We start from the raw sequence: 25,693 nt of genomic DNA, 5'->3' as shown, positions 1-25,693 counted from the left end.
TGATTCAAAAATCACTTAATATAATAAGACGGCGATTGAGAATTAAAAGGACTGACAGTAGGAAATAACGTGTTATGCATTGTGAAGTCAAAAATATATGTTTGTATCATATTTTCATTAATGTTGTTTTGCTTCTTTAATTAATTGTAATTGTAAGCAAGGAACAAAGGAGATATTAAAGGATATATAATTTGTTCTATTTGCAAAAGGTACATATTTAGTTGTTTGACACAGTACTACTTGTGAGGAACCAAATTTACAAAATATAATGCATCAACTTGAAGCTCAACCCAATTGACTTTGTTATTCACAATTCAATAAACAACTGGGCAACCCTCTGTAACAATGCCTCTAGCTGTTGGACAAGCAGCATAAGGACATCCATCAAGATCATTTCCCCACCAGTTAACAGTTATGTTCTCCAAGCCCAAACACAAATATATAAGTACTGCCATAAATGCCAAACCAGCATCAAGTGCACCCGAAAGAACATAGTTATGTCGTTGCCACCAATCTGGTCTATACCGATAAACAACAAAGCCAGATAAGAACCCAACGATGATCCAGGTCGTATAGTTCACAGCTGTGGCTGGTGGCATCATTCCTGTTGCTCCTATTAGCACTGGCATGCTGATCAGTTTGATCCACTCTTGCTTAGGAAATGCCCTTGCTGCTAACCACACAAGTACTGGTGCTATCGCGCCAAATAAGAAGAACCAATTCACCATCCCATAAGTTCCTAAATCTCCGAAAATCCTTCTTGGTGCAATCAAACCCCAAATCACTGATGCATCATAAAACACATGATCCGAAGGACAAGTCCACACCGTGTTGGACAATGTCTTGTTGCATATGTCTGGAATCGTTTCCATTAACCACCATGCTGTTCCCAAATACACGAACCCTGCTATTAGAGTACCTACTACCTGCATTGTACATTTTCTACTATTGTAAGTACTTATACATGTATGATGGTAAGCATTAACAGGGGCAGAGACAGAATCATCTACGTTATCCATTCTAGCGAGTAGCTTACCTGAGCCATAAACATTATTCTTGGAGGAATTTTCATGTAATGGCCAAGCTTGAAGTCTTGGAGGAAAGCTATAGCTTGTGTCATACTAATGTAACCATAAACCTTGAAGCACATGTTAGCGACCGGATATCCTGGATAAAGGTATCCTATGATATATTCTGTGATGACATTCAACCCTGGTGTCTACAATGTTCAAAAATATAAGTAATTTAGTGACTTTTCTGTTACAGACAAAAGAAACATGACTTTACTAGGTAATTTCGTATAGTTGATTGATCTTTTGAGTAATTGGATTCGTGTCCAACTCCAAGCAAAGATGTTACCTGGTTGGTAATGGCGGTGATGATTCCTATAGGAAGGGTAAAGAAAAAGGCAATGACACAAGCTAAAATAACTCCCCACCAAGGTAACTGAAGTTGTTCATTGTAATATTCACAAGCAAAGATAGTGAGTGTAATGTTCGCTACAAGAATGCACCAAAACCACCACTCAGGTACTTGGTTATACTTGCTCATTAGTCTAGTGTGTATGTCCATTTTCTGATCTTTGAAGCTTGATTTGCTCTGCTCCCATATCTCCCTGAAATCGATAAAACTCATTATAACATAACTTTCCCTTTTTCATGTATAGCATGTCAAATTAGTACAACAACAACTACAATCACGCCTCAGTCCCAAGCTATTTAAGCTCGCCCCAACCCAATGTTTCTTACCTTCCGTGAAATAAGAGAACATGCATGACAGTAGCACTGAGAGCAGCAAAGCCAACTCCATAAGTAACCGCAAAAAATGTACTAAGATAAAGATGTCCTTGTTGCTCGTAGGCATCAATATTAAGATGGAAATTAGAGTCAATGATACTTGATATGTTGTAAACTTGGCCATTGGAAGTGAACATTCCATCAGAGAAAATTGGGAATGTTTTGGCTTTGAAGATATCTAACCAGTAACATATTGGAGTCAAAACATACATAACAAATATGAATCCAGCAGCAACATTAGCTGTAGCAAACCATGGGCTAGCTAATGGGCTTCCAAGGTAGGACGAAATAGAGGACCAATCAAGGCCTATTGCTCCAATTCCAAGCCCCTTTAGGCCCGAACCAAGTTGTTGGGCAAACACTGATTTTGGAAAGATCCAACATACCCATGACAAAGATGTCAACATTGAAAAGAGATATCCAGGGAAAATGTAGTATGCAAAACTGCAGATAAAGGCTACTATAAAGAACTGAGTACGTGTTAGCCCTCCTTTAGAACGTTCTTCTTTCTCGTGTAAAGCCCTGCAAATGAAGCTCTATGTTAAACTAAAAATAGCTGACCGATGTATAATCTATATATAAGTGTATAATATGTGAATACTTGTACGTGTAAAGATCCCACAAACATATTCATGTGAAAAAGAGTAGTCCCTTTGTAGACATTGAAATTTTGTGGGCCTCTGCAAGACGTGTTCAATTCAAATTCTTAGAGACTAGAAGGTGTGTTCAGTTTCAATTAGAATTCTTAGAGACTAATCAATCATAAACCCTAGTTTATGCCTATATAAAGAGTACTAAATTCTCTTAAAAGGCATCTCAAAAATTTCATAAAGGGATCAAGATCTCGATATATTCCATAAAAGTCATGGAATATTCATATAGAGGTCAAATCTAAATCATCCTAGTTCGAGAAATATGTCACTAATGACCCTCGAATTATGGATAAATCTTATGAGAGGAGAATCAAGAAAAGGACAGAATTGTACCTGCAATCTTGATGAATAAAGTTATGTTTCTTCTTATTTTATTGTGATTGCAATTTATTTTCTGTCACTTTAAAATTTGTTGCAAACAAATTGACACGCCCAGTAGGACCAAATTTGGCCTTCATCTCTTCTCTCATAAATCAAATCTAAAAACTTGAAGCCGTAAAGGTGGAAGAATAAGTACTTCAAGCCTTGTCTTTGAGTTTCGTCAAGTCTACACTCCGGCAAGCCTTGAAGCAGGGGGCATTTGTAGACATTGAAATATTGTGGAACTCTAGTGTTCAATTCAAATTGTGACTCTAGAAGGTGTGTTCAGTTTCAATTAGAATTCTTAGAGGTTACTCAATCATAAACCCTAGTTTATGCCTATATAAAGGTACTAAATTCTCTTAAAAGGCATCTCAAAAATTTCATAAAGGTATCAAGACCTCGATATATTCCATAAAAGTCATGGAATATTCATATAGAGGTCAAATCTAAATTATCTTAGTTCGAGAAATACGCCATTAACGACCCTCAAATCATGGATAAATCCTATGAGAGGAGAATCAAGAACAGAATTGTACCCGCAATCTTGATGAATAAAGTTATGTTTCTTCTTATTTTATTGTGATTGCAATCCATTTTCTCACTTTAAAATATGTTGCAAACACCCTTGTGGAACATCGCGGTCATGATCTTAAGGTTATAATTTGATCATAGTGTTACGAGTTTGAATTTTACTACTATTTCGTTCGCAACATTCATTGACTTTGTCATTAACGCTAATTAAATGTGTGTATTCAAGAAAAAATAATTTTATATATCTAATTACCTAACATAATGAAATTTCCATTTAATATCCCATATAAATATCTTCTAAAATTATTTATTTTTCACCTAATTCCCAAAGAATATTTTCAAAAAAACAACTTGTGGGGTCCAAGTGTCGCTGTCATATTTATCAGCCGCAACCTACCCAAAATAATGATCGTGGTCTCAATCAACAATTTCTCTCAATTTAAAATTTATATTTGTATAAAAATCATTTTTATCTCAATTATGCCATATAACTTTTTCGACGAAGAAGATCGATTGAACTCCCTATGCTGCTGATTTTAACATGTAATGTGATGACTTTTATTCTATATGTTATTAATATGAACGATTATTACCTCTCTCGAGTTATTATTTGATAGTGTAACGGCGATTACGAAACTTACCTGAATAATGAGACTTGGACAAGATTGGAAGGCCACCACATGGCTGCTGGCTCAACCAAATACTTTCTGAAAATTCCAGCCCATCCAAATCCCAACACCTACCATTCAAAAAATCTTATCAAAAAATTACACCGTTTAAAGTTATATACATCGTCAGTCAGTCGTTACGATTAATTACCTGTGTTGTGATGATAACAATAAGAGAAACAAAGAAGGTAATGTCTTTCTTATAAAAGACTTTAACAGCAGTGACAACATGAATAGCATAAACAGTTCCAGCACCAGAATTTGCAAAAATGGTGATGAGGACATGTTCTTTAACATTAAAAGGGCCTGGATTTAAAGTGAATTCCCATTTAGATCCTTGCAAAAATACCCTTTTTGTTATCTTTGCAGCCATAAGTTGACCCAAAGGAACCACAGCAATTTGAGCTGAAATTGCTGTAATTGTCAATGGCTCTGTTCTGTACCAAAAAAATTGGTTCAAAAATGATAACAGAACACACGAAAGTGTCCCTAAAAACCACATTCGGAAAGTGAGTACAGGTAGTGAAGGATCATCAGTTGTTGGAACAGTAAGAGCAACTTGTTCGATTGGCGAATTTTCGTCTTCATCATCCTTGTTGACTTTGACATTAGAGCTTGATGCAATGCCATGATCAAAATTGGATACTACAAAACAGACAGAGTTTTCAATTTTGGATCTCAAATACACCTATGTTAATGTTCGGATCCTTCAGAAATGTTGTTACAACATGTCAGATCCTATAAAAACTCATTCGTTTTTTTAGGATCTAATACAGATGGATGTACTGACATATTTAAAGAGCCCGAGCAACACAGAATCAAATTGAGTTAGGAGAAAAAGAGTCTTACAAAGAGGAGTCTTGATTGCAGATGCAGATTCTTCCATTGGTTGAATTTGTTTTGTTTCTTTTTTTTTTTGTATGTGACCAGTGATATATATGAATTATTGCCTCTACCTATATATTTGCTTTCAAATGTTGGAGAATCTTTTATTTTATTCTTGTTTCTGTATTATTGGATTAGGTGAATTCTTGAATAGTACAAAGAGAGAGAGAAGGATTAGATACATTAGAACCATATGATTTGCATTTAAACGTGGAAGAATCTCTCTACCTAACACGTAACAGGATGATATGGGAACGAGCTGTGAAAATATTCTTTTTGTAGAAATACAACATAGGACCGCATACAATAGACATTACTGCACCGATCAAGCAACTTTAACTTTAAAAATTCCTTTTTTAATCATTAATTAACTAAATTATAATCCTCCATGTGTTTACATTTGTTTTAGATTATAATTATAATTTTATTTTCTTTACTTTAATGTCAAGTCAAACGATATATATCTAAAAATTGAAATAGGGAGGATAATTTACTACGTTGATGGTGTAAAAAATAGATGGTTAGAAGAACAGTAGTATCTTTTCTTTGAAAAGATGCATGAAGATGACATTTTTTCTTGACAACTAAAAGTAAAAAGTTACAAGTAGATAACAGATTGAAGAATATTGTATTTTTCTATCAAGTTGTGTCACGTCATGATTCTTCAACATAATTCCGAATTTTGATACTATAATGAGTTTAATATAAAAAAAACTTTAAAATTAAATTCATTTAATTTAAATTATGAATCCGCTTTTAATTATTTCCTGTCTATATATGCATGTGATGATGACTGCTGTGGTCCATCATAATTACTTACACAACTTGTATTTTGTTTTATTTTTGTGACGTGAAAACGACCACCTAAATAAAACTCTTTAAAACTATATAGTATATATGTATATAGACAAAAGTCGAATTGATTTAACGAACATAGACATTTAAGTAGTATTCTATAATAGGAAATGTGTGTACTCAAAGAACTAGCCACTTTTCATTTTTCAATCCTATAATTTGAAAATAACCATATCATATAATTTCAAATTCCATATCAAAAAATCCATGATAATATCTTGAAATTTCAATTACATAAACAAAAACTAGACTATTATTGACTATTTATCGATCGTGTACAAGTCAAAATTTTCATTCGAATTATTTTATAAAGACCTGTTAGAACAAGGAAAAATTTACGACCAGTTATTTATATTAGTCAATCAACTATGTATGAGACGGATCGACCAAATGAGTTTTCTTTTCTATGGTCGATTAAGAGTTAGATTCGTCATATATTAATAATGTTTATGTTGAACGTCAAAGTAATTGCAATCTTAATCATGTGCTAACTAGAAATACATTCAATTTTATCATCACTTAAGCCTTAAGGTGTGGAAAAGTCTTTTCAATATCCAAAATTTCCTGTTCTTCAATTGTAATGTGTAAACACACTTTCTTTTTTATTCGATTGGTAGTTCTTGATTGTTGAATTTTATCGTTGTTTTTTATTGTTTTCAATAATCTAAGTATATTGTTTATTGTTTTTCGATTATCACTCTCTCTGCTGCCTCCTTCTTTATTGCACTTTGAGCCGAGGGTCTTTGGGAAAGAGCCTCAAGGTCTGCGTACAATCAACCTCACTTGTGGGATTCAATGGGTATGTTTTTGTTGTATGTTCCCGGTGAGCAACTCACAAGTCAAAAGGAAACACTAAGCTTGCAAAAGCTCAACTAGGAGCATGTATACAAACAATTCACTTCATTAACACTGCTAGGTAGTTTGATAAAGAATGAAATAAAACCAAAATACGTACCAAACAGTTAAGTACATATTTTCTTTTTACCAGTCCACTTCTTTCTAGCATTTTCAATTGCCTCCTCTCTCATTCTCGAGAGTTCACGACAAGATTGTTGATACTGTATATCGATGGCATCAAGTTCCGACTTGAGATCCTGCAATTGATTTTTGTCATTTGCCCCGTCGATAAGAGAGTTAGAACTGAAATCATTAGATATGACATTCAGCAAGCTATCAAAGGAGATCCCTGAAGTTTTGGTGGTACAATCACTCATTACAGCATCACCTAGACTCCCCTTACTGTTGCTTAGAGTATGGATTTTGGGTACATTGATGTTATCTGACTCATTGCCAAGAGACCTTAAAACGTTGTTATACTCCACATCTGAGGTTGATGCTCTCCCTTGATTCAAAGATGTAATGCCTTCACCGATAATATGATCTTCTGTTATCAAAGTTGAATCATTGGATGAGTTATTCACTGCAGACGAACTCCCAAAAGAATATTTCTGGCTTGTTGAGAGTTTGAAAATGAAGTCAGTAATCAATTCAGCTATTGTTGCCACATCGTCATTCGGCAACTCAAGCTCCTCTGCCATCTCACTAGCTATTGACATCACAGTGTCAGCATCAATACAAAATACAAAGTGCACATGCCTGATCCGACCTGTTAAAAATGGAGAAAAGAGTCAAACATTTGCTTGCAAATACTCCATGTATTATTCTGTAAGAATGATCAAATACCAGTCAATTCAGCTATTCGCAGTGAAAACACAATTGAACGATCATCATGCTTGTCACCTTGTAACCTAAATTCGTTTCTCCCATTTCGTCTCACGATATCTAGATTAGAAAAACGAGGAGATGCAGTCTTGCTTTCTATGGACATGTCACTGTGTAACTTTTGTGCAAGGTCTACATCCATGAAACTTGACTTCGGCAAGCTTTGTGCTTCAGGCACAAAATTTGTGGGCTGCAAATGATCACATACGGGGTTTTTCAAGCTCTCGGATGAAAGAAATGGGTCTTCCAAAAGTTCAGCTGCACTCAATCTTACTGATACTGGGGCCAAACATTTCTCGACAAATTGTTTTACATGAGGATCTGCTATTTTTGCTAAAGACGCTGGCTTTATTCCCTGAAATCAAATATTTTCCTTAGCATTGCAATTATTTTCAAGTAAAATAAAGTAAAAGCCCAAAACAACTAAAACTCACAGACGTGACTTTCTTATAAATTTGTGCTTGATTTCTACACTCATTATATGGATATTCACTTGTTATTAGCTCCAAGATGCACATGCCAAAAGAATAAATGTCAACAAGTTCATTATATTCTTCATCATATAGCTCAGGGGCCATAAATTCAGGGGTACCTGACAAAGAGAAAACACAAAGAATGGTAAGAGGGGTTAACAATTAATTTTGATGGAGCCAAAACAGCAAGTCTAAGTCAAATAACTACCAATAACACTTCGAACAGTAGGTTGCTCCATAATTGTCGCCAATCCAAGATCTCCAAGTTTAACTTCTCCATGGTTTCCATTGATGAATATATTGTCACATTTCAAGTCTCTATGTATAACCGGTGGATTGTGACTATGGAGATAATGTAAACCTTGGAGAATTTGTCTAGCCCAATGTTTAATGGCTTTTGTGTCAACTGTCTTATGCTTTTTCCGATAGCTAAGAGGGAGAGAACGCAAAAGATACAAGAATAAAAAGATCTGGAGGTTGCATGAAAGATAAATAAGAAGGGCAAATATGAAAGAAATATAGTACTCACTGCCTTAAGCTCCCTGAACTAAATAATTCGGTGATCATATTAATACTTTTGTTCACATCGTCCACCCATGAAGTATATAATTTTATAATGTTCTCATTCTTCAACATTTTCAACAAGTGAACCTCAGAATATGTTCTCTCCAAATGTTCAGGCGACTGCAAAGCATCATCTATGCAAATTTGATTCCAGGCAACTTCTACTCCATCAATATTGTCAAACGCCTTGTAGCTACATATGAAAAGATTTGAAAATCGCTAAAGACTTGAAAATGTATAATGCTGATGAGGTTAGACTTAAAATGCAAGAAAATAAAAGGAGATGGGTGTCGGAGCCATACACAGTCTTAAATGCTCCACTTCCCAAGATTTCACTATACTGGAGGAAGAGAAACAAAAAGAAGGTGACAATACCACCAAAACCCACAAATGAAACAGAAATTAATATCATATGATAACCAATCACAATCATGTCTCAAAAATTAAATTTAAAGTTTAAAAAAATATTACTATCTTTAACAAGTTGACAATCTTTCTTCCTTTTATAAAGATTTTGAAGCTTTTTTCTGACCTAAAGTAAACACTTCGTGAACCTCTCAACTCTCTTCATAGGCACTTGAAGAACCCTTTGCAGAAAGGCAAACATAAGGAATAACAATAGTGATACACTCTATCCACTAAGGCTAGGACAAATGGAAAGAATCACCTAGTTATATTATCTAATAAGTGCTTCTGAATTTATCTCATCTTTTAAGAATTTTATTTTTGCTTTGTTGATTAATAACCTTATCATTAAATATAAAAAAGGTGCTTTTTAGCAATATCACGTCCGGGGTTCTCCATTCTTAGAGAGATTCAACTTCCCCACGTGTGTGCAAGCAAGCTTGCAAATAATTTGTGCGATCACTCTACGTAATTTATTAAACTGGTTTATGCTTGTAGCTACCCCAGGGGGAATACATGTAATATCCCCGCAGGAAACTCCTGAGATCTCATGACTCTCAACCACTTCATTGACCACTACACCACACCCTTTTATATGGGATAAGCCCTTTTTAACAAGACTCACTTTCAAATCAAATGATACAACTACCACAATTTTCTAGCATTAACTTATAAAATGAAATGAACAAAGTACAACGAGCAGGACCTACAGTTGGATTAATCAGATAATCCTAAAATAGAAACTTGGCAAATATAAATAGAAACCATAAAGAGAAAAATAGAAATTACCCGAATGTATCTCTCGTCTGGTGATACTTCAACAATTTCAGGTTCATCCAATTTCACTTTTTCAAACCAAGAACTCGCAGAATTCATCTCTCCAAACCCAAAAACAAAACAAAAAAAAAAAAAAAAAAAAAAAAAAGAAAAAGAACTAAACTTAGAGAAGAAGAAAATTAATGAAATCAAAGAAAGGGTTCAGAAAATGCTTCACAGGCGACAGAATAGGAATCAATAACTCTTCCAAATCGGAATTGGAATTGAAAAAGCTCAGCTTTCAGCAAAATTAAACCGGAAAAATTGAGAACCCCCATTTGAAGAATTCAACTAATTAACAATTCAAACACAGTACTGAAACGCATATAGCTAGCTAGATTAATTAGGGCAAACAAATTTCAAAACCTAAATCTCAAAATCCCTAAAAAAATCATAATTTGTTAATAGAGAATTTAGGGGAATGGAGAAGAGAGAAGCAGCTGGAAAAATGGCAGTTTTTGAGTTAAAGGGTTAATAATTTGTCAACTTTTGACAACTAACCTTTCGCTTTTCAGATAATCAAGTTGCTAATCGCCGTTGATTTAACGTCTAATTAGCCGCGTATTACAATCTTAAACGTAATTAGTGGCTGAAAATTATAATTTATTAAAAAAATTGGTACTTAGAACAACAAGGTTTCGTGGTGTAGTTGGTTATCACGTCAGTCTAACACACTGAAGGTCTCCGGTTCGAGCCCGGACGAAGCCATTTTTGTATATTTTGTTTTCTCCAAGCTTGCTTGCTTGTGTCTTGCTACATTTTGGTCTTTCTTTATTGACAATGGTGTTCGAGTTAACTTTCATGCACGATCGATTTCACAGAGTATCAAAAAACAGCAAAGATTTTGCCAATTCGCATGTTTTGATATATACATATAGAGAGAGAGATACAGATATATATATTTGTGTGTTCATGATTAAGATTTGGGTACCTCAAAGTGTTTAGTGTACAACAATTTCCCATAATCAATTGGTCTTCTTTTCAGCAATACTGCAAGCAACTTACATGTACTTGTTGGATGGTTTTTGCTCATTCTTAGTTGTTAGATTTGAGTAACATTACTCTACCTATTGAAAAATGCAATCAAAAGACGGTACCTGAATCCATTTGCAATCTGGAGTTTCATGTGAATATAACGATAATCTGCTAGATTAAGTGGTCATTGATTTTACAGCCAATTACAATTGAACTATATATGTATTAACAGAAACTTAACGATAAAGCAGTAGAAAATTAACTAGGGTACAATAGACAAAAGTGCATCTAATTGAATTCATTGCCCAATTCTAATTGACATACAACCATTTTCAACAAATGTTATTATCTCTAGCACAAGACAGCAATCGTTCTCATGAGTTCAATTCAACAAAAAGGCTGGCCTGAGGGTGTAATCCAGCATCTTTCAAGGACAGAGAGAGCTTCTCTGAGCCATAGACTGTGCGAGGGAAGTTGGACACGAGGCTGAATTTTTCAACCTCCAGGCATCCAAGAGAATCGACATAGTCATACAGAGATTGTATAGTTGTACTACATTGAAATCTTCTCTCTTTGCGCTCACCAGTAGGAAACCTTACCAAAACCTGCAGGATACAAGAAACCAACAAATAATTTAATCATCTGAAAAGTAGCAATTTCTACTGCATTTAGTATGTGTATTTTACTCGCAAGTTTTCTAGTTGCTTACTCAAAACCAATAGAAACAACCATGTTTCTAGAGTTATGACATAGACTGATGCATGTTTAAATAAAAGAAACAAGAACAAGATGATTACTTGAGTAACATCGGGACCCTTTGCAGGTTCAGGGCCCAGTGACTGTAATTTCTCCTCACGTATTTTAGCCAATGCAGCTTCTCTTTCAGCAGCTTCATGAGCTGCTCTTTCACGAGCCTCTTCTTCCTCCTTTCTTTTCCTTTCAGCTTCAGCAGCTTCCCTTTCCTGCCGCTCTTGCTCTTCTTGCCTCTGACGCTCTCTAGCCTGGTATAGGATGAACAGTTCAGCAGCGCACAAATTACTTTGTACCCTTTCTCAAAATTGAACTGCTAAAGCCTATTTTAAAAACCTAAAACTATATACCTGATCAGCCTCTAGTGCAGCAAGATAAGCAGCATCCTGCTCCTCTCTTAGTCGGATATTATTTCTCCTTTCTTCTGCTTCAAGCCTGGCAGAAACAAGCACAGGTGCACTTTCCTCGAGCACCATTTGCAGTGCAGTAAGCAGTTCATCAGGAGATTTTGGCCCCTCAACCTGCAAAGTGCTCATCAGACTATGATGTACAAAAAGCCATCAAAGTAAAGGAGAGGTCAATGAAGCAGCTTTAATAGAAAAAGGCAGGCCAGTAAGTTCGCTTCTACACTAAACATTAGCTAGTATCTGGTACGAATTTGCAGTTCTTTTGGTATATAACAAGGCAAATAGAACTTTAATTAGCTTTTCACAACAAAAGATACAAGCCTCCATATCTAGCTTATGGTATAGCTAAGAAGGATTAAGACAATAGAAAAGGACAGATCTAACATAAACCACAGAAAAATCTGCACGTGATATGTACCCACTGAATGACAAAACATTTCCTATTAAGTCGAATTGACTAGGCCAAACAATGAAGCACAAAATAAAACAGGGCCAAAAGCTAACCAGTGCTAATCAATGTAATGTCTTTTAAGATAGTTGCTAGAGACAGAAAGAGATATCCCCACACCACACTCCAAAGGGGTGTTTAGTTTCAAAACTATAGCTTCTAACATCATGAACATGTATCAATTAACAGAAGACAAGGAGGCGAAAGAAACTGAGCTTGCAAGAAACAGTGACGCGTAAAAGAGAATTAGGGGTTGACCCAAAAAAAGGAAGAGAATTGAGGATAATGTTGTCTGCAAGAGGTTATCAGCCTGCCTCTAACAACAATCATATTATTCATACCAACGCACACTCTTTTTACTTAACAAAAAATACTAGAACATTGTTCCAAAATAATGAAACTTTTGTGACAGTTACTTTTTCCCTTTTCTTTAAGGTGTCAAGTTTGTAGAAGCCAGCAGATATTAACCAGATTACTGCTTTATACATATATGCCCTGATTTTTTCAACTTTTTTTTTAAGAATGGAACAGCCCTGATTTTTATTTCTTTTATAAGTATATGTGCACTGATATCTATGCAGGAAGCGTAAGGTTTGACTCTGGGTAGGAAAAAGGTGACATAGAGTCATAGGAGCAGCCACATTTCTCTCTATTTCATCCAAGGTTATAATTAAGTAACAAAAAGAGGGACATAACATCCATAAGCCATCAACATATCTAAATCTCAGATATCATCTTAGCTAAGCATACAACAATTATATACACTCAAGATACACTATAAGTCTACATAATTCGAAAGAAACTTCCAGATACTTACTAGTATAACAGTATGACGAAGTTAACACAAATAGCCAGAAAAAACTACTTGGAGTTAGATAAGCAATCATATCATCTTATATCCCATAATCAATTTGATCCTCTTGAACTAACCAACGTTGCTAACAAAAAGTCTCTCATTTCCTCATATGTACTTCATTATTAGTGACATAAGAAACAGCGGATATGCACTGTGTATAAGCAAATACATCCTAGGCTTCTAGCCAATCCATTAGGCTACGCATAAGAGATAGTTTTTTTAAGTAAGAAGCAGAACAAAGTTCAGGCTTGACGATAGAGGCTTGAGTGCTTGACAAACTCAAGAGCATCTCATGCAAAATTAGGTAGGTCAACAAACTGGTTAATGTCATCATTGCTCTGTCCCAGTCCAATATTGTCGACCAAAGTCCTTAAACAAAATCATGCAATCCATAAAAAAATCATATTTTGACATGCATTGTCTTCTGATATGTCATATGGGTTCTTCTATACAGGGTTAACCAATATAAAGGACTGTTAACAAGTTATAGAGGACTCTATCACACTAAAAAGCTACAGATGCTTGAACTTGTGGAAGGAATAGCTTCAAGGATTTACTTCTCAAGCAATCCCAAGTTTATCCAGATGATTCGGCTGACTGCTTTTGAGTTAGTGATCCCTATTCAGTCTAGAATTTATAGTTTCCAACACGTAATAGAAAGCTAGTCTCTAACTAAATAAAGCAACTTCTAGTTCTGGATTTAGTATTTGCATATACTCAACCAAAATAGAACTGCACCATATTATACAGCATTATAAAACAAAACAATCATATAACTTTTTGTTTACCTGCTGAAGCAGAGCAATCCTTTGGTTTGTCGCAGCCATTACAACAGCACAAAAAGGAAACCTTGATGCCTTCAAGCTATTACTCATCTTGAAACCCTCACTAGCTCTAATACTTCCGCCCCAAGCAACAAAATTCTCATTGATAAATGCTACCAATGCTTCATTACACAAAGTCCTTTCACAAAACATAGGCGTATCTGGATGCTCAGGCGAATGTAAATACACAAAAAGCAGCTTAAACTCATGCCTAGACCTCTGCAAAGCATCCATAAAACCTTCAGCAATAAAACTCGGCCTAATACTCCCAAAATCCCTATCAAAACTATCCACGAAACTCATTGCCTCCGCTGCTGATGCAGATACAGATACCAAAGGTGAAGAGGATTCACCATTAAGCCCCAAATTGAAACCGATCATTCTCAACGAATACGAAAGTACACCACCTGCCGCCCATACACCCAACCCCACAGCACCTGAAATCAACCCTAGACTACCGGAAATGATGGAGAAGGGGAGAGTAATAATCTTCCAAGCTAATCCCGGCGGTCCGCCGCGGCCACCGGCAACGAGTCCAGTTTCTGCCGGTGGTTGATTCGTGCTCGTTGGTGGTGTATTGGAGGTGGTGGGTTCGGATGCATACTCAGTAGCAGGATGGTGATTTTGCGAGGTGAAAACAGAGATCGCCAGTTCGAGATCCCAGCCATGGGCAGCGAGGATCTCAGTGCACAAACCGGCGTCTTCCACCCCGGTGATCGCTTGAAAATAAGCTATCTTATCAGCTACATCACCCATTTTCTCCGATTTCTCTACAAATTTCCGGTGAAAGTTTTTGCTCGTTATGTGTTCATTGAGAATTTTCCGATGAGTGCTCTGCAACTGTTCGATGAAATGACAATAAGAGAAAATCACGAAACTTCTTCCACTGTAATGGACTGGGTTTTATCAGTTCATTGATTAGAAATTTTAGCCAGAAATGGGCTCTGACTAACTCGAAATTACAAATCTGCCATTTTCACAAGATTGCAATTTATAGTTTTTTTTTAAAAAAGTTTTCCCAACATTTAAATAGTAAATTAATTTAATTTAGCTCTAAAGATTAGTCAGATTTACAAATATGATGAGTCAAAGTGAATGGAGGAATAAAGAGAATGACAATCTTACGATATGCTCCCTTGAGTAATGAATTTAATATTTCAAGAAATGCATTGAGAAATAACTATAGTCAACAAAGAGGAACTAAACCATAAAATATCTTTTCATTTGTATACAAACTACAAACTGAACGAATAAAAATGAACAACTTTTTTTTTAACAATAGTACATTAGTAATAGTAATAAGGCAGATAAGTAAATTATCTCTTTTCCATATAAGCCTTTTCTTTTCTTCTCTTAAATTGTTTCAGTGGCCCATGAAAAAGTTTCAAAGAGAAAGTGAATAAAAAAATTCAGGCAATCATACAAAGTCAAAACTCAGTGATCTGAACTTAACATCTTTACAAGCATCACTGATTCTTGTGTTTTCTGCTGCAGCTTGTCATGCAGAAGGAAGAGACAGTTATTCAACCTCCTTAATCAGAGGCTTGCCCTCATTCTGTACTTTCTTCATTTTCGGAACACTCGTCTTACTCCCTATGAATTCCACTAGTCGGCTCTTCTCTGCCTCAACAATGGCTGCTATGGAAGACCAAGCTTCTTGTGGCTGCTCGTGAGCCCAACACATGATAAAATAAACCTTCCTTTCTGCAGACTTGAGCTTCGTTTTGATTTCAGAACTTTTGGACTTGCGGGACTTCTCTGACTTCAAATCCTTCTCCGCGTATTGGATTAGCCTCCTTAGATCACAAAGCATGCAAACTAAGGCTGGAGTATCAAGATGAAGAAGGGTTATTGTGTCGTTGATTAGCCCCAATGCAAATTGCAGTCCACCCATGTGTCTGAAGGCTGGTGAGCATGTTTGCTCCATGCAGTGGGATAGAGCTTCCAGGACTGTCTCTGGCTGCCCCCCTTGACCAAGAACAGAAGAGACGCTCAACAAAACTGTGGCTGGTCCTATGGGATCTGATTGCCAGTCACCATTGTAGAGGCGAAGAGTAAAGCAATAACTGTACATGATATCAACAAGGTGAACAGCCAGTAAAGGGGATGGCCCGGCTGCACTGAGCTTACTAACTGAAGGTAATGGAGAGTCGGGGCCAAGTGGAATGTCGTGCAAAGGGTCACTTTCTAATCCATCTTCCGAAGACACAGCTGTATCCTCCTTCACAAGTGGCTGGACTAGTTGAGTTCCATCCTGACCAAGAGATATGTAAGTGGCAGAAGGCTTCGACCACCACGGCTCCCAGGGCTTAATCAATTTGCTCAACTCACCTGAGGCAACAGCCCTTTGGAAATGTTTCTTTTCTTCAGCAGACAAATCTTCAAAACTTATCTGGTTTCCTGCATACAAAAGGAAGCGACCACAACAACCCACCCGCAAAAAAGAAGAAGAAGAATTTAACTTGAAGGAAACCCAAAGAACCAAGAGGAGAAAAAATAGAATCAAAATCTGAAATTTCGGGAACATACCAGATAGAACTTTTTGAATAGTTTCCTCAGACAACGGGGAATCTGATGTAACAAGATCAATAAGGGAAAGTTATGGTTAAGAATTGCAGCGATAAAAAATGTAAGTCGTGTTGTCCTCTATAATGCATGTATCGTCAGTTCAATAATTTCATGAAAATATGGTAAGGTAGAGTGAGTATTATATAAGATTCATTCATACAACCACATCGCAAAGCAACATGATTGATGATACATGAATACAACAAGAATCCCCTGAAACAAAATTTGTTGAGCAAATCAAACATCCTTATTGTGAAGTACAACAAAAGTAGTATCAATGAAATTTTTATTTTTTTTAAATTGTAGAAAACAAAAACAAGATTCATGTTACTCCTCTCAACACGATAATAATTAATGAAATGTCATTCTGTGGAAACGCATCAAGCAGGAATAGATTCATTATTGCAGACACAAAGCAATGCTTACCATCTTCATCCATAATGTCTGCTTCATCTTCTGAGTGGAATCGTTTAAGTATGTCCAGCATTTTCTGCTTACTTCCATCATCTGGTTGCAAATGCTGTAGTTCCTCCATGACATTCTCTCTCATAAAGGATTCAGTGCAACGAAGACTATGAGACTGCCACCAATATCATTAAGAAAAATCAGGGACGATGGTTCAATAGATGCTCCACAATATATGGGACTTATAGCCATCACATGCTAACAATAACAACTTTCAGCGTAGGTAGATTTCGGAAGAAAAAAAAAAGGAAGTGCAAAAAATCATAGTTTTCCCAGCTTCACTTAGGAGCGGATTTTTCACTTACCTTGTAACAAGGCAGAGAGCAATAACGGGTATTACACCGAGGACAGGTATACTGCGAAAATTGCTTTTGACAACTGCACAAAAAGTAAGCATTGCTGTTATTATAGCCACTCACAATTTTGATAGACAAGCAACTTGCTAAGAAGAAATTATGAGATTTTCAATTTTCCCATAATATTGAATAAGCATGGGAAAAAATACGATAGGAATCAATGCATACACAACTTTTCTTTTGGTCTTTCCAAGATAACCTCAGAATGTGTGTATTTTTTGCTAGTTTTTTGGCGCAAACTGGTAATCATAAATGAAGTAGATTCCATGATAGAAATGATCAGAGATTTGCACAATCTGAAACTTTTGATGAGACTTCTCATGTGCAGCATTGGTAGAATGTAAAATAGGCAGGTCAAAATAGTAAATGATGATGAAGTCAACATATTCGTCTTAGTGAATAACTTCTAGTATGCCCAGAATGTAGAATAGGAAGGAACTAAAGAATAGATGAACTATGTAGGTGAAACTTCCATGTTCATGAGTTCAATTCCAGGAATTGATCCCCTTTCACCTGAAATAATGTTTCAACCTTCACATATCCTACAGTGAATGAAAAATTATTCGCCTCAATACCATAGGAGGAAAGTATTAGGTTTATATTTTTAGATCTTTAAGGGAGACAACTGAATACCCCAAACAATGAGGATTTTAACATGAAATTGTACAGTATCTTGTTCAATTTTCAGATGGACTCTTCATCAATAAAAAAAATCAGATGGACTATACACTAACATGTCTGATAATCACTTTGATCCCTCAAATGCTAAGCCTGCCTGTGTCCATAATTGTGCAAGCATAATACATTTATAAGATAGGCATCATATAGGCACTCCAAAATCCCTGAATGGGGAACTAGTCAAATATGTTGGTAACGCATGAGTGAAAGTTCATCCGTCATCCATCCGGGTAAGTTCCATTTGGTGAATGTTTAGACAGATCAAGCAGTTCACTGTGACGAAAAGGCAACTTTTGTACTATTAAGCATCCATAACTGAGCAGTTTGCATTCTGGTCCTAGAATCTAAAAATCTGAATTTGAACTCGAAGTTGCAGATCAATAGCTTTGGTGCTATGAGACATGAATGATGTATGATTTCGTTTTGTTTCCCTTTTATTCCCTTAATTTTCTCTGCTTATCTCAATGAACTCTACAGTCTTGTCAAAGCATTATTATATTACTAATTTATACAAATCAGCCTAACCGCTAGCAGATTCAAATAGACTCCATTCCCCACCCTTCCCACCCCAAAAAGTAACCCATAACGTGAAGACTTTTGGGAAATGCACTTATCCAACATTTTAGCATTCACTAAGAGTCTTCTGCAAACAAAGTGACCCAAGTACACCAAATTCTGGTCAACTTTGTTACACATACGGTTGTACTAAAGTTCATGTATAACAATCCATCTTTTGATTTCATTGTCATCTGAAAGAACTACACTCATTTCTCTATATCAACATGCAAATAGAAAAAAAAAATCTGTGACAAATCACAAATGGCATAACCCACAAATCAAAACTCTCAACTCAATCTAAATGTCAGGAAGATGCAAATAAGACTCCAACAAATCAATCAATCAACTACCCTTCAACCCCAAATTAGCTGGGGTCATCTATATGAATTCTCTTTATAAAAAAGAATTCACTTCAAATTTCGGACCTCAACATCCTATTGCCCATGCTATTTGACGATTAATATTCCGTTCTATTCGTCCATTTCATTCCAAAAAAGGTCAACCTGGTGCACAAACCATCCCGTGTTCACAGGAGCCACACCTAAAGAGGGGAGTGTAATGAAGGCAAACTACACTAACCCAAGCATGAGTTGCTTAGTCCATTTAATTCTAAGTTACTTCTAGTTTCTAATTTGAGCACGACAAGCCAAAAACCCAATATTGATAACATCCCAATTGAGTGTTTAAGCAGAAAACTCAAAAACTTGCTGAAGAGCTGAAAAATTGAATCAACTAAAGAAACCAATAAAGCATAAAAAACTTATATATTGAAATTAAAGCTAAAAAATTAACAATACTTACACCCGACATATTATACGAGACGACGAGTTCAGCTCAGACGAACTTGAAACTGCCTCCGATGTTATAATTTCGTCGGCCATGGCAAAAAGTAAAGCAATTAATAAGATAAAAAGATCAAAACTTTGAAAGCTATAGCTTTTTGCTTGAGCAAAAAAAATTCGAACAATCTCTCTGGAAACCCCGCGAAGTTTTTTTTTTTTTTCATGTAAGGAAGAAAGACGACGAACTTTCTTTTTCTTTCTCGGAGCTCCAGTGGGTACCTGAATGGGCTCAAAGTTATTGGGCCAAAAATCACCAGGCGAAACCTTCTGAATTTTAGAAGGATGATTTTAAATGATAATAATTGAATTTTAATTTAATATTTGTACCTATTTAATGAATTTATTAAAGGAAAAACTACATAATTATACATACATCACTACCATATATACTATATTTACCTCTAGTTTAAAACAATTACATATACTACCACTTTTAATATTTATATCATATATTTTAAAAGATTTAATTAGATACACAAATCCCTTAAATATGATATTGGATAACTATCTTAAATTTAAATTTCTTAATTAATGGTTCACATTAACAACTCAATTTTTTTATATTCACATAAATCACATCTCACGTCTACCGTTCCCACCCACACGTCCACCAACCATTTTTCTTCCTTCATCTTCTCCCTATTTCTTCCTTCATCCTCTTAATACATATTTGCATGTACAAATCAACATTATACATATAGGTTTGTTTCTATAATTTTATTATTCTCCTATATCTTGGTTTTGTATCTTAGTTAAAGTTCATAATATTCTGACGTTCAATTTTAAAAAGTTTTACAAATTAGGTTTTATATTTTTTTATTTTGTTGTTTCTCAAATACTTTAATGACTGGTTATTCTCAAAATCAGATTATTCTTGTTATAGGTACTACACATTAACAATATTATACTAAATCAAATAACTTTTATTTGTTATTTTCACTCATGAGTTTCTCATTGCAGGGACTAACTCTTCATCCGTTAACATTCAAGCCGAGAATAGATCTAAGTATAGGAACTACTCAATCAAAAGGGAAGAATTACGTCAAGCTTTACTTAACATAATAAATACATCATTAGATATGCAACAATGTTGGATACACATCAGGCGTACATGTATCTAGTTAAGAGTTGATGTATCTGAGTTAAGATTATATGTATTTGTGAGGAAAAAAAATTCAGATGCTAAAAAAAAGGAAGAATGTTGATTTTTTTTACTCTTTTTGGATCAATAATAAGACAGATATTCTAACATCGTGAGTTGTTCCTAAATTTGTGTGTTTCAATTACATTCCGTATTTATATACACATAATTTATGTATATGCTTACTATGTATCCGAGATACATGTTTTTGAATATAATGTATGAAATTGATATTTGATACAACAAATTAATACTAGATACATATAAAAGATACATGAAATTAAAATTAGATCATATAAATAGATACAGAAAATTAATAATAGACACATATAACAAATACACAAAATTAATACTAGATACTAGTATAATACTCATGTATCTAAGTGTTTAGTTTGTAGGACATGTATCTAAGTGTTTAGTTTGTAGGATACGCCATCTATTAATAATAGATACATCATTAATGAATTTATTATTTTACGAGTAATAAAATGAAATTAATCAAATTACATGACCAAGATATACATGTTTTTTTTTTATTAATAATAATATTAATGAATTTATTATTTCAAAGAATAATAAATAAATAATAAATAAAATTAATTAAACATAAATACACTCCTTTATTTCTGCCATATATTAAGTGATTTGATTAATTTAATTTTCAGAATTAATTGTCATGTATTCTAAAAATCATCATTTACTCCTCTAATTAAGGAAATCAGTTACAACCAGACCCAGTTAATTTAAAAAATAAAATACGTATCTCAATTTTAAAATTCGGCAGAGAGGAAGTAATATTTGAAACTATCAGGAATCTTAGTAATTAAGACCTAAACTAATGGGATTTATGTAGTTTGCCCATTAAAATCTACTGAGTTTGGTTGAACTCGCATAGGGGCTAGTAGCTCTGCCTTACCAAGAATAAGATGTATTAATAATACTGACATTAGTAATGTTGGTACTCCATTAGTTATGTTAAGATTATTTCTCTTGACGTTTGCAATCATTTATAAAATTTTAAACCTCAATTACATATTTTTTTCGTAAGAATTCTAGTTTGCGCGGAAGAGACATTCAAACCTTGTCCAAAAAGGTCCATAAATTGACATAGAATTAAAGTAGAAACCATATCAAATGGACAATTAGGAAATTGGATAGCTAGCAATTAATTGGTAACCTGAACATAGCAAGACATATGAAATCAACAGTAAAGTTTATCTATAAACAGTACTACTAGTTTATGATATTCTTGATGACTGCTTTGTTCTGTTTGATTATCATATCAGCATCCTCAAGTTTGAATTTTGCCAGTTTTGATAATTCTTCAACAACATCAACAACCCCTTCGATCCTAGTGGCAATTTCAATCACTAACGAAGAAAATGTTGCAGTTGGTATGATTTCAACCAGAGGTATAACATTAGTACTACTTGTTCTTATAACTGGCTTTTCTTGATCATCCTTTACATTCTTTGGCTGAATAATAAGTAATCCTGAAAGTTGTTCCATCAGAGTTTCTAGTTCTTGAATCGCATTATTCTTTTCTTGTATTAACATATCCATCCTGGAGGATTTTCTCATTGTTTTCATGTTTAAAGCTAACTCTTTCAGTATCTCACTTGTACTTGAACTTACTTGTTGGCAAGTGTTAGTAAGCTGATTCTTTAACAACTCAGAAGCCTATAACACAATGAAAATTTTCGCCTTTTAGTTAGTTAAAGAGTTCTATAATTTTTTAGTAGAATTTAGAAAGATTTAAGAATTTAGCTGACCTGATCTTTTTGATTGATGCAGCTTGTTAGTGCCTCAATGCAACAGGCACAACTACGCATTGACGCGCTGATCTTAAGGTATTTTCCCCATGGATGTTGAAAGTTGAAAAGTCCATGAGCAGGCTCCCATCTAGCAAAGTTAGCCTAGCAGATAATTCCATGTTATATCAGTAAAATTTGAAGTTGTTTTGAGGTTATTTGGATCAATTTTGAAGTAAAAAATGAGTCGGTGCCACAAATCTTGATGGATCGCTAGGATTTCAGCCACAAATGCTGAAAACATTTGTTTGGAGGATCTAACACACACCCAACAGTATTTTAAACAATCCGAGTAACATAGCTTATATTGATATTGGCAAAAACTTACCATTGTCTCTTCAGAGGCCTTTGAATTCAACACACACTTGAAAGCTAGCATTTTCTTAGGATTTGTTGTTGTGTCTTCACTGTCACTAAAAAATTCAGCTACACAACCTAAAAGGACAATTGTGGATCAACTTTAAAAACAATATATAATGAAATTTTATTACTGATATCCAAATTTTAGGCAAGAAAATACTTACAATCTAAGGACTCTGCTAGCTTTTCCAAGTTACTAATGACAAGTTTATGGAGCTCTTCACCAGCCCATATGGGAAATATGAGAATGCTTGTAATAACACACAAGGAAGCACCGATGATGATCGTTGATACTCTCTCGTGAGCCATGTTCAACAAATTTGCAACGCGATATCCAGATATTGAAACCAATGTGAAAGTCAGGATGAAGATCATAGTGCCATAATCAAACCGCGCTTTCACTGCAGGAATGAACCTTGTGAAAGTTGCTGCTGAGGCTAAATTGAATGAAGAAATAAAACATTAGAACAGATGATCAGTATCCCTATGTTGCTCGGACTCTTCAAAAATGTAGGTGTGTGCATGCCAGGTCCTCCCAAAGTAGTGTGCTTTTGGATGATCTGACACAAGTGCGGTAGTATTTTTGGAGAGTCCAAATAGCATAGTCATATCCTATATGCAAAAGGTAATCTTTATTTACAAACATCACTCACCTAATATGAAAATAGAAACTCCCATAATTATAGGCTCAAATCTTTTGCCTGATTGATTAGCAATCCAATGGATCCCTATAGCAAGAAATCCAGCACAAAAAGTACCAGTAGCTCTGTTTAAGCATTTGTATAGTGTTGCACCTGCAATTTTCTTAAAACTCTTAGCCTACAAAAAAGTGTAAAAAAAATATGATTTTCTTTAAAAGTACTTACTACTTACCCACAGTGTACTCAAAAACCACAACAACAGTCATAACAGCCCACATTGCAGTTCCTCCAACACCATTATACAAAGGTCTCATATAATAAAACAACGATACAACGCTTAGAGCTATTCCAACTTTAAGACAATGGATCACCTTCCTTGGTTCATTCTTTCCTATGTTCCATGATTTCTCCAAGAATCTCCTGACTATCAAGATCAAATTTTTCAAGAATCGTTCGAATGAAAGATACATTCTTGTGACTAGGCTTGATTCTGGTGCCAAATTTTCAAACGAGCCATCAGCCATCCTGATCCTCCACTCTGCACTATTGATGGCATTCATGTTTATGCAATATAGAAAAACAAACAAGTGTACATGTACAAAATATTGTGAATGTCACTTCTTTATATAAAGATGTAAAACTTGGCCACAGAATTAATTTAAAGATATTCAAATACTATTGGAGTAGGTCATGACTCAGTTGAAGTTTTCATAAAGCAGTAAGTTTATATGAAAAAGTTTATTCCAAGATATCAGGTTTAAGGAAAACCACAAGTACCATTTACAGTTTGGGTGATAAGTGGTCCAAATAAACAATTAATTTCATAAAAACTAAATGTCATCAGTTTGGGTTTTATAAAAACAGCTGGTAGTCACTAACTAATACTTACTTTAAAGTATGGTTTAGGTCATCTCATTGTCTAATTATAGTAATCCTTTATGATTAGTGCTTCTCTCATCAGAATCCTCTTCTATCAGTTTTTTACATTTTACTTATCTAGCAAGGTCATTTTGTTTATGCTTTTACAGTTTATAGTCTATTTCTGATATCTTAGTTTTAGTGTCCTGTGGTGGTATTCTGATCTATGTTTGTAATTTTTAGTTAATTCTTGTTGTATGTGCAAACAAAAGTTCCATTTTGATAGCCGAAAAGATTGCGAAACTATATATAAGGGTGTGAGGCCTTTTGGGAAAAACTGTGCCGACTTGACCCAAAGTGGACCATGTTAAGAATATCTTTGGACTGATTTAGCCCTCCAACAATTGAAATCAGAGCGCATGTTTGGCGGGAAAGTATGAAGAAGGCAAATGATGGTTTGGGGCTTGGTTTGCTTACCCTTATGAACTTAGAGACGCACATAAAGAAGCTAGTTGCAGGCTTCAGTTGCCATAAAAATACTCAAATGATGTGTGGCACACAGTGAATCTCAAAAATTGACCTGTGGATCGTGGTGATGGGCCATGTGGAACTTAGTTCAAGGGGGAGATTATCGGGTGTGTGAACAGAAGTCTCACGTTAATAGCTGAAAAGATTAGAAAGCTACATATAAAATAAGTAAGGCCTTTAAAGGAAAACCGTGTCGACTTGGCCCAAAGCAAGGCACAAAGTTATCGAATGCTTGTGTTTGTGTTAGTAGTAGGTACTTAGTGGAATAATAAGTATAGTTTACTCTAATAGAATATTCCATGATGAATCAAAAACCCTTTCGGTATTGGGGGTTCTACCAAAATTAGGCCACAAATGACTTATGTACGTTAGTTAAATAACATAATATGGCTTTTATAATTCAGGTTTCAATTGGTTTCTTCTGCTTTAACTTTGAAATGGAACATCACTTATCTCCACTATTATTATTTCACTTATTTGAGAAAAAATATCAATTGTTTGTCTTTCTTCAAGTAAGTTTCAACAATATTACACCTGTCCTTTTCCAGCATCAGTATTAAAATAGTTGTTAGAGGATTCATGTGTCACTATTTCATTAGTGGAACATAACCATGAACTATTTGATAGCCAGTGGCGCACAGTTCGAAACTCCGTAGATAATGAGTCCTCCCCTTTATGGTTCTCCATACCATGTTTTTGTTTGTGGTTTCGTACTTGTGACATGCACCTAACCACAAATCACAAACTACGCTCTTTTCATTAGACCAAAGCCTGGAAGGCATAACCATGATCTATCAAGTCTCAAAATTTGTTTTCTTTCCCTATGTGCAGACCTAAACTGACTCATCTGTACCAAGTTAAAACTTTTACATGAATTTTGAGTCTCACAGCCACAT

General features: G+C 35.0%; 5 protein-coding genes and 1 non-coding gene across 7 annotated transcripts; 1 reads left to right on the top strand and 5 right to left on the bottom strand.

The window, feature by feature from the left end:
• Positions 1-300: 300 nt before the first annotated feature.
• LOC125826076 (oligopeptide transporter 7-like) lies at positions 301-4,907 on the bottom strand. Its single transcript, XM_049505371.1, has 7 exons — positions 4,861-4,907; positions 4,163-4,656; positions 3,985-4,082; positions 1,749-2,318; positions 1,360-1,615; positions 1,037-1,219; positions 301-926 (listed from the first exon to the last, which is right to left on the bottom strand). Exons 1-7 carry the CDS (start codon positions 4,895-4,897, stop codon positions 315-317), a joined length of 2,250 nt encoding a protein of 749 aa, XP_049361328.1. The 5' UTR covers positions 4,898-4,907; the 3' UTR covers positions 301-314.
• Positions 4,908-6,614: 1,707 nt separating this feature from the next.
• On the bottom strand, positions 6,615-10,220 carry LOC125826078 (probable serine/threonine-protein kinase WNK10). 2 transcript variants are annotated; one of them, XM_049505372.1, is made up of 7 exons: positions 9,705-10,193; positions 8,813-8,850; positions 8,476-8,703; positions 8,155-8,375; positions 7,908-8,065; positions 7,435-7,828; positions 6,615-7,357 (listed from the first exon to the last, which is right to left on the bottom strand). In XM_049505372.1, the coding sequence occupies exons 1-7, from the start codon at positions 9,789-9,791 to the stop codon at positions 6,714-6,716; spliced, it is 1,770 nt and encodes a 589-aa protein (XP_049361329.1). In that variant the 5' UTR covers positions 9,792-10,193; the 3' UTR covers positions 6,615-6,713. The 2 variants fall into 2 exon arrangements, with proteins under 2 accessions (XP_049361329.1, XP_049361330.1); XM_049505373.1 differs by lacking the exon at positions 8,813-8,850 and having other exon boundaries at positions 9,705-10,220.
• Positions 10,221-10,365: 145 nt separating this feature from the next.
• TRNAV-AAC (transfer RNA valine (anticodon AAC)) lies at positions 10,366-10,439 on the top strand. Its single transcript has one exon. It is a non-coding gene; the product is annotated as a tRNA-Val (tRNA).
• Positions 10,440-10,965: 526 nt separating this feature from the next.
• LOC125826549 (plant UBX domain-containing protein 10-like) lies at positions 10,966-14,855 on the bottom strand. Its single transcript, XM_049505901.1, has 4 exons — positions 13,956-14,855; positions 11,807-11,977; positions 11,504-11,707; positions 10,966-11,311 (listed from the first exon to the last, which is right to left on the bottom strand). The coding sequence occupies exons 1-4, from the start codon at positions 14,745-14,747 to the stop codon at positions 11,081-11,083; spliced, it is 1,398 nt and encodes a 465-aa protein (XP_049361858.1). The 5' UTR covers positions 14,748-14,855; the 3' UTR covers positions 10,966-11,080.
• Positions 14,856-15,321: 466 nt separating this feature from the next.
• On the bottom strand, positions 15,322-19,595 carry LOC125826555 (uncharacterized). The gene is made up of 5 exons (XM_049505906.1): positions 19,418-19,595; positions 17,330-17,402; positions 16,986-17,139; positions 16,521-16,562; positions 15,322-16,391 (listed from the first exon to the last, which is right to left on the bottom strand). The coding sequence occupies exons 1-5, from the start codon at positions 19,495-19,497 to the stop codon at positions 15,511-15,513; spliced, it is 1,230 nt and encodes a 409-aa protein (XP_049361863.1). The 5' UTR covers positions 19,498-19,595; the 3' UTR covers positions 15,322-15,510.
• A 2,237-nt stretch (positions 19,596-21,832) lies between these two features.
• On the bottom strand, positions 21,833-23,971 carry LOC125826818 (aluminum-activated malate transporter 10-like). The gene is made up of 6 exons (XM_049506160.1): positions 23,644-23,971; positions 23,424-23,564; positions 22,935-23,207; positions 22,739-22,845; positions 22,372-22,515; positions 21,833-22,279 (listed from the first exon to the last, which is right to left on the bottom strand). Exons 1-6 carry the CDS (start codon positions 23,969-23,971, stop codon positions 21,833-21,835), a joined length of 1,440 nt encoding a protein of 479 aa, XP_049362117.1.
• Positions 23,972-25,693: the final 1,722 nt, after the last annotated feature.

Source organism: Solanum verrucosum, unplaced genomic scaffold (genome assembly GCF_900185275.1).
Source record: "Solanum verrucosum unplaced genomic scaffold, falcon-dt-bn FXZP01000060.1, whole genome shotgun sequence".
Lineage (NCBI taxonomy): Eukaryota > Viridiplantae > Streptophyta > Magnoliopsida > Solanales > Solanaceae > Solanum > Solanum verrucosum.
The sequence above is the reverse complement of the archived record's forward strand: the minus strand, read 5'-3'. Positions and strand labels throughout refer to the sequence as shown.